This window comes from Hibiscus syriacus, unplaced genomic scaffold (assembly GCF_006381635.1).
Source record: "Hibiscus syriacus cultivar Baekdansim isolate YM2019G1 unplaced genomic scaffold, ASM638163v2 tig00110387_pilon, whole genome shotgun sequence".
Taxonomy (NCBI): Eukaryota; Viridiplantae; Streptophyta; class Magnoliopsida; order Malvales; family Malvaceae; genus Hibiscus; species Hibiscus syriacus.
In genome coordinates this window covers 5859300-5870241 of record NW_024062717.1, presented here as the reverse complement: position 1 = coordinate 5870241, position 10942 = coordinate 5859300, and the positions used below count along the sequence as shown (strand labels likewise).

The 10942-nt window shown below is 37.4% G+C and overlaps 2 protein-coding genes across 2 annotated transcripts; both read right to left on the bottom strand.

Moving 5' to 3' along the window:
- Positions 1-743: 743 nt before the first annotated feature.
- Positions 744-2589, bottom strand: LOC120122745 (putative B3 domain-containing protein Os03g0621600). The gene is made up of 6 exons (XM_039141853.1): positions 2521-2589; positions 2063-2429; positions 1872-1972; positions 1273-1794; positions 898-1179; positions 744-785 (listed from the first exon to the last, which is right to left on the bottom strand). Exons 1-6 carry the CDS (start codon positions 2587-2589, stop codon positions 744-746), a joined length of 1383 nt encoding a protein of 460 aa, XP_038997784.1.
- A 3769-nt stretch (positions 2590-6358) lies between these two features.
- LOC120122611 lies at positions 6359-10417 on the bottom strand. Its single transcript, XM_039141741.1, has one exon. It carries the CDS (start codon positions 9524-9526, stop codon positions 6695-6697), a length of 2832 nt encoding a protein of 943 aa, XP_038997672.1. The 5' UTR covers positions 9527-10417; the 3' UTR covers positions 6359-6694.
- Between the last annotated feature and the right edge of the window lie 525 nt (positions 10418-10942).

Below are 10942 nucleotides of genomic sequence, written 5' to 3'. Positions count from 1 at the left end.
CAAAACGAGCCCCAAACCGAGCTCCGACCCTTTGGTTCTTATGCACTTCGGCTACCGTCCGATGAAGATTCGATGACTCAGGTAAATTCCTTCCTTTAAACTTCCGGTTTTCTCTATTTTTACATGCAAAGTTTCGGTCTTTTTGTTTTATTTATACAAGTTTTTATTTTTCATTCAAACCTATGTATGAAAAATACAAAAATAAAATAAAAATGATACCTTTCGAATGCTATTGAAAACTTTCTGATTTATTGCTTTGTATTTTGTTTCTGAAAAACTCCGAATAGGTCCAACTCTCTTTATTACATTGTTCAACGGGATTTTATACCCATTTTTTTACAAGGCTAAATTTGAGGCCGAACAACCACCATCTGTGGTGGTCAACAGTGGCCGACAGTGGCATCCGACCACCTTCAGCTTTTTTTTAATGACGTTATAGAGATAACAGGAGAGTGAGCAAAATAATGCAATTTGAAAAGTTTAGTGAGCAAATTAGAAAAATTTAAAGTTGGGTAAGGAAAATAGGAGAGAGAGTGTAGTTAACTAAGGTTCGGTGTAATTTATCCATATTTTTAATATGAATTGTCAAAAGGATTTATCAAACCATAAGATAAGCTCTGTCGTATCTTAATCATGGCCAATGTGACGTGCAACTAGTCTCAGACAGAGATCTTTAGTATAAAGGAACCAGTAAACTACAATTGCAGAGTTGATCACATAGCACTAGCGTGTTCCACTTTAACTTAACCAAAAGCTCCCTCTGATTGAATCTGTGAGAGCCTTGCCTGACAAAAAAAGGCCAAATACAGAAGTTTTTTGACAGGCCTTTGGTTTCCAGTTTCATAAGAGTGATTCCAAATAAAAGAAAATTCCAAATAATACCACATTTTAAAAGACATTTGTCCGCTTGTTTCTTTTCCTGCTATTCCCATCTCCAGCCTTGTTAATAAGCTTGAAGTTAATAACATTACCGGTGTTGGGAATGTGCTGAAACAAAATGGTATCACTGATTTCTAGTTTGTTATCTTTCACAAACGTGGACCATCCGGCACCTAGACAAACATTTGATTTTGAATCCACCAGGACTTTTAATGGCCACGTCCTCCCGTAGGAGTCCTTCAGCACCGTGCTCCGCTTCTCTGTCAAGCCCATTTCTTCAACGAAACCTCTTGGAACAGACTGAGGTTTAAGAAAATGTATATAATGATGTTGAAACTTGAAACAAAAAAACAGCTTTTAGTTAAGAAATAAAAATCAGGTGGTGGTTCTTACAATACTGTACTCCTGGTATTTCTTCAAAACCACAGCAAATGAAGCAGAAGCTTGCTCCGTGATTATCTCATCGTTCGGTGTAACATCTCTCACCCCTCCAATGTTTACACCTAAATCAAGCATGGATGATTGAAATGAAATGAGACTATTAAAAGATAAGAAAATCGAAGTGTTCATATATGAAATTGAAGTTAAAAGACCTTTGGATCTCGTCGAACTTGGAGATGGAGGTCGACCTCTTCCTCGTTTAGCAGCAAGCCTGGTGCTCTTTCCGGAGATATCAGTTTGCTTGTTAACAATCTGGACGTGAACTACATTGCCCGTATTTGGAAAGTGCTGAAACCGAAGCGTATCTCCAACAACTATTCCATGTTCATGAACAAAGTGGGACCATCCGCCGCCGAAGCGACACTGGCTACCATCCGTAGTGTTTATTGGCCACATGTCGCCTCTTGGGCCCTTAACCATCGTTATGTTTTGCTTTCCCAAGCCTGCTTCTTTGGCGAAACGTCTCGGAATAAACTGAAATTGGTAATAGATAGATAGATAGATGAAGTATAAAGCAATTAACACCATTAGATAAGTATAGTTGTTCTTACGGCATAGTATTTCTGATAATCCTTCACAACCGTTGTGAAAGAAACATGCTTCGGGGCTACTTCTGATACAAACTCAACCTCCTGCCTCACATTTCTCTCGCCTAAACACGTTTTATAATGAAACATTGAAATGATTAGTAAAACAAAAACTAATATTAAGAGGTATAAATAAAATGAAAAAGTTGCCTCACGAGAAACTGGTCTTGCGTCCTTGGGGACTGAAGAAGATTTCTTGCTTAATGTTTCTTCATTTTGTGTGTTTATAGCCGGTGGTCGACCCCTCCCTCGCTTAGCAGTAAGAGTGACGTTCTTTTCGCATGCGGTTCGGTTGTAAATGATCACGTCGAACGTTGAACTATCGACCAAAAAGAAAACTAGAAAATCCCCTGTTTCCAGGCAATGATGTTTGGCAAATTTTGTCCAGCCACCGGTGAAGAAGTATTTTCCTTGCTCTGCTTGGACTCTAACCCGCCATAAGCTCCTTGAGTCGGAATGCAAGGTGAACATAGAGGGGACTTTTCCTTTGAAAATATACTTGACAAAGGTCGGCGGAATTCTCTGAGGAAAAAAAAGAGGAAAGGAAAGACGGCATTTATTAATCATATACATAAACCTCCGGCTCTCAAAAAATGCCTGTTGGAAGACTTACCAATTTGTTGCCAAAATCTCCTATGGCAACCTTGAAGAAAGACGGACTGCGTTTTGGATTCTTGGGCATACTCAGAGTTCAATTACTGCTTTGCTTGGTTCAACACAAAAAAAGGGAGAATGGAAGGAAAATGGGAGGGCAGAGGCTATGTTGCATTGATTACAGTAGATATCTTATACTCAAGAGTTCAATTAGTGAATTGGGTTTGCAAGAACTGTTGTATGGATATTAGAATTGAATAAATCGTCTGCCTATTGAAAGGACTTGACCGTTCATGTTAGATTTGTGTTGGGATTTACAATGATGTTTTGTACACTGCAAGATTATAGGCGTTTTTCCAACAAAACAAAAAATCACCCTAACCCTATATATTTCCATATCAGACAATTTTCAGATTATATTTCCCGATCTAACACCCTTCGCAGGAAGGCACGTCCCTGCACTGCGCTTTACGCCACGTGATCGAAGTCGCGCCTCCTGCACCGCCCCTTACCCTCAATGTGTATAAAATCCGAATATTAATTTTATAAATATTTTTAAAGAGATACCAAATTTGTAATTAATATCTATTATGGTGATATTTGTGTAAAATCGTCAGCATTATTTATCCTTGGTTTTGAATTGTGCATAACAGCCCACACCTCGCCACTTGTGCCATTTGCAAGTTTTATTTTATCCTTTTTCAGCCTCAAATTCGAATTCATATTATTTATATTACACTACCTAAATATTTTACAAGTAATTAAATATTGGTTTATTTCATCAAGTTTCTTTTTTTATTATAATAGAAGCATGTCAAGTTATTTGCCCACCTTATAATTTGATTTAAATAATATCTAATTAAAATGAAATTTCAATAATTCAAAGGGTAAATTATAAAATTTTTGGATGATAACAACTTATAAAATTTTAGGATACGAAAATAGTTTATCAATTAAAAATATCTAAAAGATTAGTTCAGGGATATAGAGCCCAAGCTAATAAAAGAATGTTCTAGAATTGGTTTAGGGTCAAATTTTTTAAACTTTGACTCATTATTATTAAAATTTTATTATTGATAAAAACATAAAAATATATTTCAGAAACCTTTAATCAATATAATTTTGAAATATTTATTTTATACAATTTATTTTATTTTTTTAATGTAATTTTTAAAGTTTAAATTTTTTTACTTTTAAAAATCCAATAATGAATATATTTAGTGGAACGTAGGTAATATTACTTAAAATTTTATTTAATTTGAATTGTTGAAATCAAAACTAAAGTAAATAGATCATTGAAACTAAATAAAGTGAAATAAAAAAATAGATTTAAACATGTTCGTCTTATTTAGTTAATTGTTTTTTTATTTATTCATCCCTAACAGAAGTAAAGTATCAATGTATGTCAAATAAAAAAATGACTAAATTTAAAATCGAACATAGTAGAGTAACCAAAACCAATATTTAATCTATTATATCATATATCCAAAGCCTAAGCATTGGAAATGGCATACGTGGCAAGGTAGGGATGTCTGCACAATTCAAAACTAAGAATAAATAATTCTGATGTTTTTGCATAAATGTCATCATAATAGAAATTATTTATGAATTTGGCATCCGTTTAAAAATATTTATAAAACTAACACTCAATTTTTTATACATTGAATAAAGCGCGGTGCAGGGGCGATTATGTGGCGTAAAGCGCGGTGTAAAGGTGTACCTTCCTATAAAAAAGTATTAGATCGAAAAATATAGTCTGAACAATATATAATCAATAATATTAAATGAAAAAGATGGTTTTTTTTTTTTTTTTTGAGAAAAACGCCAATATTATAGCATGGGTTTCTCACTTTTTTCAAGGCGGATTTTTGGGTTGATCCCTGCAGAGCCATTTCAAAAGCATATGACAACAAAACAGAGCAGGCGTGAGCTTGATTAGGAAAAAATTTTGATTCTGTCGGAGAGTTCTATGGAATACAAGTATCAGTATCATCAGTATCATCAGTATCATCAGTATCAGAGTCAGAATCATAATCAGAAGATATGGTCTTCTTTTGTTCATAGAATCCGGCCTTTTTTGTTTATACTATTACAGCATTTCCCATTGAATTGCTTTCCCAGTTTCTAAAAACGTTAAATCGATTTGACTTGAGCTTTAGAGACAACAACATCGACGTCCTCTCCACCTGCTTAAAACTCGTCCATGAAAAAGTAAACCCAAATCCATTAAAGTAAAATGTTAGTGGGCAAAGCTCATGAAAGCTGCTTATCCAAATTCAACCCAACCCTCAATAACACTATTCTCGTCGGCATAACCAAAAGCTACTAAGCCTAAAATATTCTTCGTGAAAGAACCCGGATTTTGTTTTGTATGGTAAAGCTTCGTCTTCAACCAGTTCTGAGAAATTAATAAATGTGAACATTCACATCACAAGTCTCATTGCCTGCTTTTAGTTTGCTAGATTATGTATTTATTATATTTTCTATGCAGTCTTAATTTGCTTGTATTTCCCCAGATTTGTGTGATAGCAACCATCCGATAGTACTTAATTTAATTACAGATACAGATGTCTTCAGTGCTAAGAATCAGCTTTGAAGATTACTTTCTGAAGGGCAATGGAGGCATAAGTTGGCTTTTGGCATTCCATTCTATGATTCTGCCATTGATCTTATGCAATGCATGGAAGCTGGACAAGTGGGGGCTTTAATGCTTTTATCTCTTCTCTGGCCAAACTATAGGATAATCAAGATGATTGTTTTCTTTAGGTTGTGGTGGTGGGTGGCCCTACTCGAGTGGTTCAATCGTTGTAAACCAGCCAATTGAATGAAGACAGAGATAAAGCCAGAATCATAAATCCAATTATCTGGCCATGTTTCGTTATCTATAAATGTCATTGTACCTTATCCCCTTGTTGATAATAATAAAACTCAAGAGGATGATGAAATGCAAAATCTTCCATATCTAAACAGGTTTAACTGGTGGCCAACTGCATTTTCAATTAGATGAAGTTTGTCAACGTTTCCCCATCATCAACCACCTTGTACAAGGCACCTGTATAAGACAGCTTGCCTACAAGATACCATACGGTGATTTTGTTCCATTTCTAGGAAAAAGTAGTCTTAAAAATCATGATTTCAGGTTATGGAAAAGATGTTTGCAGTGCCATTTTTATACCCTACCCTACCAACTTTATTTTTTAATAAAAAAGAAAAGAGAAAGAAACCCACTAAGTTTCTTTTTTCTCTTCTTTCTCCCCAGAAGTTGAACTTGGTATCCTGAAAAATGAAAACCAAAAGAAAGAGAAGAATGATGACATTGATACGTAACTTTGGGCATTACATCTTATGGGGAACAAAACTCAGTGGGTATGGCCCAACCTTTGGTGATTACAAGTTGGAAAAGGAAATGCAACACACTCATGAATCAGTCCACCTTTGAATTGTCTGACCAAGTAAATTCAGTTTCATGATGAGGCTTTGATATCGCATCATCCAATTCTTGTTCAACGTCAAACTAATTCTATCATGTCTATCCAAGGGGAAAAGCATGCTGATTTAGGAGGTTGTTATGGTTTATTGAACTTTAACCTAATCCTTTGTGAGGATTGGCTGAAAAGGTTTCACCCACCAGCATCTACCTCATACTTTGCCACCAAAACTTAATTTGGTATATAGCCAACAAAAATTTCTAACTTCCAACTAAGTTCAGCAGGAATCAATTCATCATTCAAGACCTCCTGTTCAGATCACTTTAAAGCTAGTCTATCTTGACCAAAATGAAATGTAAAAATGGTTCAATAACAAGAAATGGGCAAATCAGAATCAAGAGTGAATGTATTTGAACTGCATAGAGGTAAAATTAGCTACTGCTTTTTACAGAGAGGAGGATTGAAGAATGTGTATAAAACAAAAGCAGAGATCCTAAATGAGGTCATGGTGACTTCCAAAAGGGTACATATCTCTAAAAACAACTCCACAATGACCCCAAGAGGGGGGAACAAAAAGAAGACATTTTCAAGCAACAACAAACATGAATTGACAAATTCACCCGCTTACATCTAAGAGTCTTGAGGAAGAGCAAGCCATGCATATACTACTAGTACCTGCAAAATCCTCTTCAGGGCCTTCCAAATCTACCACTCAGACTCCTGGATTGTTTTGCAAATGATATTTGGATTGCTCGAGTTGAGAAGTTATGTCTCTGGTTCTTCCTCTGCAACAGTTGGGAGTGTACCCTCTCTGATAAATGCTGGGTTAAGGAACTTTGCCACAAAAGCCCACAATTTATAGACATCCTCAAAATTAGTCAGGAAACTGAGAGATGCTGTGACAACCTCAACTCTTATGAACCCACTTTTGGCATCGTGTCTCCCATTTTCCATTGGTTGGCACAGGGTAGTATCGTTGAGGTTCAGAGCTCCTTGCTGCTGTCGTTGATTATCTAATATCCGTATGTGATTGAGGAAACCAATACCAAGAGAAATACCTTCTCTTTCAGCCAACTTCTGTACAATCTCTGGATTGATGAGACCCTTGTTTCTATCCCTCACATTAAACGCCACAGCTGCACCCCTTTCGTATTTTATTTTTGGGCCATAAATGTAAACAAGATTCACTCCGCTATCTCCATCTGGATTAGGTAATTTGAGCTGCAGTAATGAGGTCACAAGCCAATTAATCAAAAACCTTAATCTAAGAGTTGTTTTATTGAGCCCCAACATATTAACATGATCAAGATGCTGACATATGATCTCAGGCTCTCTCCTGTCCCAGTCTTGTCCGTCACCATATTCTCCATCACTGGTATAATCCTCATCATCAAGGCTGGTCACAGACACTTCTGGCTCTAAAGTATGTCTCAGGTGCTCTTTACGGGTATCCTCTGTGCTAAAGGATACCCTTCTTCCCCTGCTTGGATGATCATCTTCTAGCCCCAAAAATCTGCTACCATTGTATTTGTTTCCTTCCCTCCTCCCCAACAACCTAAATTCACCTTCAGTTTCTCTTCTAATGGCACTCTCTTTAATCTCCGAGGCAATTTCAGAAGTTGAGCCATTTCCTAGGCCATTATTCTGAAAGACAGAAGAATTATTGAGGCGAGCTCCATTTATTGCAGAACCAGATACAGACCCAACAGCCAGTGCATTGCTGTTACTCTGTTCTTCCTCTATTTCCAAAACACGTGTATGATCTGAAGCCTTCTTATGATTGTGCGATCTGCCATTCATTCCAGCAAATTGTCCTTCTTCAGAGATCTCCTTCACACGGTCCAGTTCATGTGAAACTGATAAAACAGCAGCATCAAAGGATAATACATGATCATCATGCCCCAGGTTAGCATCTTTATCATCGGATATTGGGCTTCCATAAATCTTTGTTGTTGGCTTCGGAGAGAGCTGCTTGTGGTTCTTCCTGCCACTAAACCAAAAAGGAGGAATGGGCGAGGCTATTTTCGGTTTGTTCAACTGACCCGCATTGTCAGACCCCAATGGACTCTGACCCAAATCAATCCAGAATGAGTTGTCTGATGACTCGTCTTCGCTAAAGACAGGGCTCTTCATCACTTCTCCTACAGATATGCTCTCAGTTTCTTCAAATATGGTGCTCGCTCCATCTCTATCAGAACTATTGTCTTGATCCATTTCTGTCTCAAATACATCCCTGACCTGAGCAGATGTGTAGGCACCAGAAAAGGCAGGCAACTGTGAACCTAGACGGCTCTCAGAGGGCTTATCACCATTCGCACCAACTTCTTTGTCCTCAATTCCACCCAATCCATCAAGGCCATCTACAGAGTCACTCAGATAGAGAGGATACTCGGGGGTAATCTTCACAATTCCAGAACCAGTGAATCCCGACTGGTTCTGAAGGCTTCCCATGACCGACTTTTTTATAAGAAGGCACCCAAAGCCAGTAGGATCATATCCAAACACCCTATAGAATGATGTGATAATGAAATCTGGTCGAAACAAGGACAGGCCAAGTGAATCCATGTCTTTAGGACCCAATGACCCAGCATCAAGCAAGACATGCCAATTGTTCTGTTGAGCCAATGCCATCCACTGATATGAATACTTAGCCCCCGTTACTCTAGACTGTACTGGGAAAACAAAAAGACCAACTGCAGAATCCTTCTTCCTCTTCTTTTTATTCGAAATCCTCTTCCTCAAATCGGTAGAACAAAGCTTAAGAGTTGGCCATTTAAACCAAGCACTGTTCACTTTTGCGCCCTTTTCCCTAGCACTCTGCGCCATCCAATTCACCGATTGGCTCTCGTAATCAAACATGGTCAACAATTTCTTATTTGTGTGAAAAGGATACGAGTCAGCCAGCAACTTAAACGCAGATCCCCTGCTTACAGTAAACACAAGGCCATACTCATGTTCGGGAATATTCAAATAATCCATGATCCTACTCTTCAAGTCATATTCCACGGTGCCTTTCTCAGCACCACCATAGAGTGCATGGTTACTCAAATTTGCAGTTATCTCAGACAAGCTAAATGTAGAAGACTCCCAGTAATGCAAAGTTTGAACATAAGAGAAAAGCCCAAATCCACAATAATCAAGGCATACCTTTGGCGACAGATGCGCATACTCATCTGATCTGAGCTGATCAATCTTCTCCGATGACTGGTATTTTGGGTACATTGTGAGGAACTTATTGAAAGCCTCATGGAGATCGGGGATAGAATCTTCACTCTCAAATATACGCTCGGCTGCTAGAGCAGTGGCTCGCAAGAATTCACGCTGAGCTTGAAGTCTTGCAAGGGACCTTGATCGCCCCAAGCTCTCATCTTGCTTGGGTAGAGAATCAGATTCCATATCTTGGGACTTGAACAAAGACCCATCTTCAGATGCTTCTTCAAGAGCTTCCCGGAGCTTGTTCTCATGTAGTCTACGGAGAACCGAAGGATTCTTTTTTATTTCAGCCACTGATTCAGACCCATCTCTTCTCTTGCTGCTCTTCTTGTCTAAGAGCAGAGCAGCACAGTGAGATATGGGTTTCCACAGTGAGAGATGCATCAAAGCGGCAACACTTGAAAACCCAGAAACAAAACCAGCTCAAAATTCGCCACAAAAAAATAGATTTTAACACATCCAACAAAAATCCCTTTTTTCCCCTAATGAAATGGGTTCGACTTTCAAAACCTAAATGGAGGAATCTTGTACCAGATCAAGAAAGCCCTAAATTCTGCTAAAAGGGACTTCAATTCAGAGAGAAACAACACACAAGGAACCAAAAAACTGATGAAGAGGAAAGAAATACCACAGAGAATCTCAGGCTCCGACCTGAGACAAATAGCATCTCATGATCAGTTCGAAAAAGAAAAGCTTTTCAGGTGCAAAACGCACAGAGAAGAACCCAGAATTGGAAGTATTCAAGAAAGTCAAAATCCCCTTTTTTTAAGAAAAACGTACAAGGACAAAAATATGCAAGGGAACCCAATGAAGAGACTAACGCAGTCAAAGGCTGAACAAACTGAAAGCCCTAGAACACTCAAAACCCAGATCCCAAAGATTAACAAGCAAAACTCTAAACAAAGAGGACGCTTGAAAAAATAATAATCAGAAAGGTTTTAACAGGAACAAAACATGGCATATAAAGATCACTTCTTCAAAACCAAAATCCACACCTCCATTAAACAGCTCTCTCTCTCTCTATTTCTATCTCTCTTAACTTCAACACAAATAAAAGCAAGCTAACCCCTTCACATCAAATGCACATTTACTAAGGGGGAAGCGGTAAATCTAAAATGATACATACAACCAGAATTGATAACTCACTTCAGTGTTTTTCTCTCTTTCTTCCACTTTCTCTCTCTTTCTTCCACTTTCTCTCTCCAAGATCTTCCCAAAATTATTTTTTAAAAAAAGCAAATAATAACCCCTCGCCCCCTTAACAAACAAAGATAAAAGATGGATTTCACAAATCAAATGGAAGTGTATGTTTGTTACTGTGTTAATATTTATCTGTTTAATTTCTTTTTATAGATTAATAAAAGCTTCTTCTTTTTTGGGTTGAGGTGGGTGGGGCCTAATAAAGAAAAAGACCTATTGCTCAAGAACTCTTTGGTAGAAGTCAAAAAATAAGCTGGCTTGTAAAAGCTGTTTTCTGTCCAACTAAGCAACTAAAAAGTCCACCTCTTCCCCATCCTCCATCCGTTATTTTACATTTAATTCTCACCCATTTTCTATTTCAAAAAAAAAATCTTAGCCTTCTCAGCTAAACTATATTTGACTTAACACAAGTGGCCCAAAATCAAAATACATTCTTTTTTCTGGCAAATAGGTGTGTTCCATACATCAGATTCGAGTATTTTGTTTGTGATTATAATCTTATTTTAATGATAATCTAAATTGAGATCATATCATAAGATGCTGTGCAAAATCTTTATATCCCAGTTTTTGCATTGCAAAAAAACTCAAGCAAGATATGGA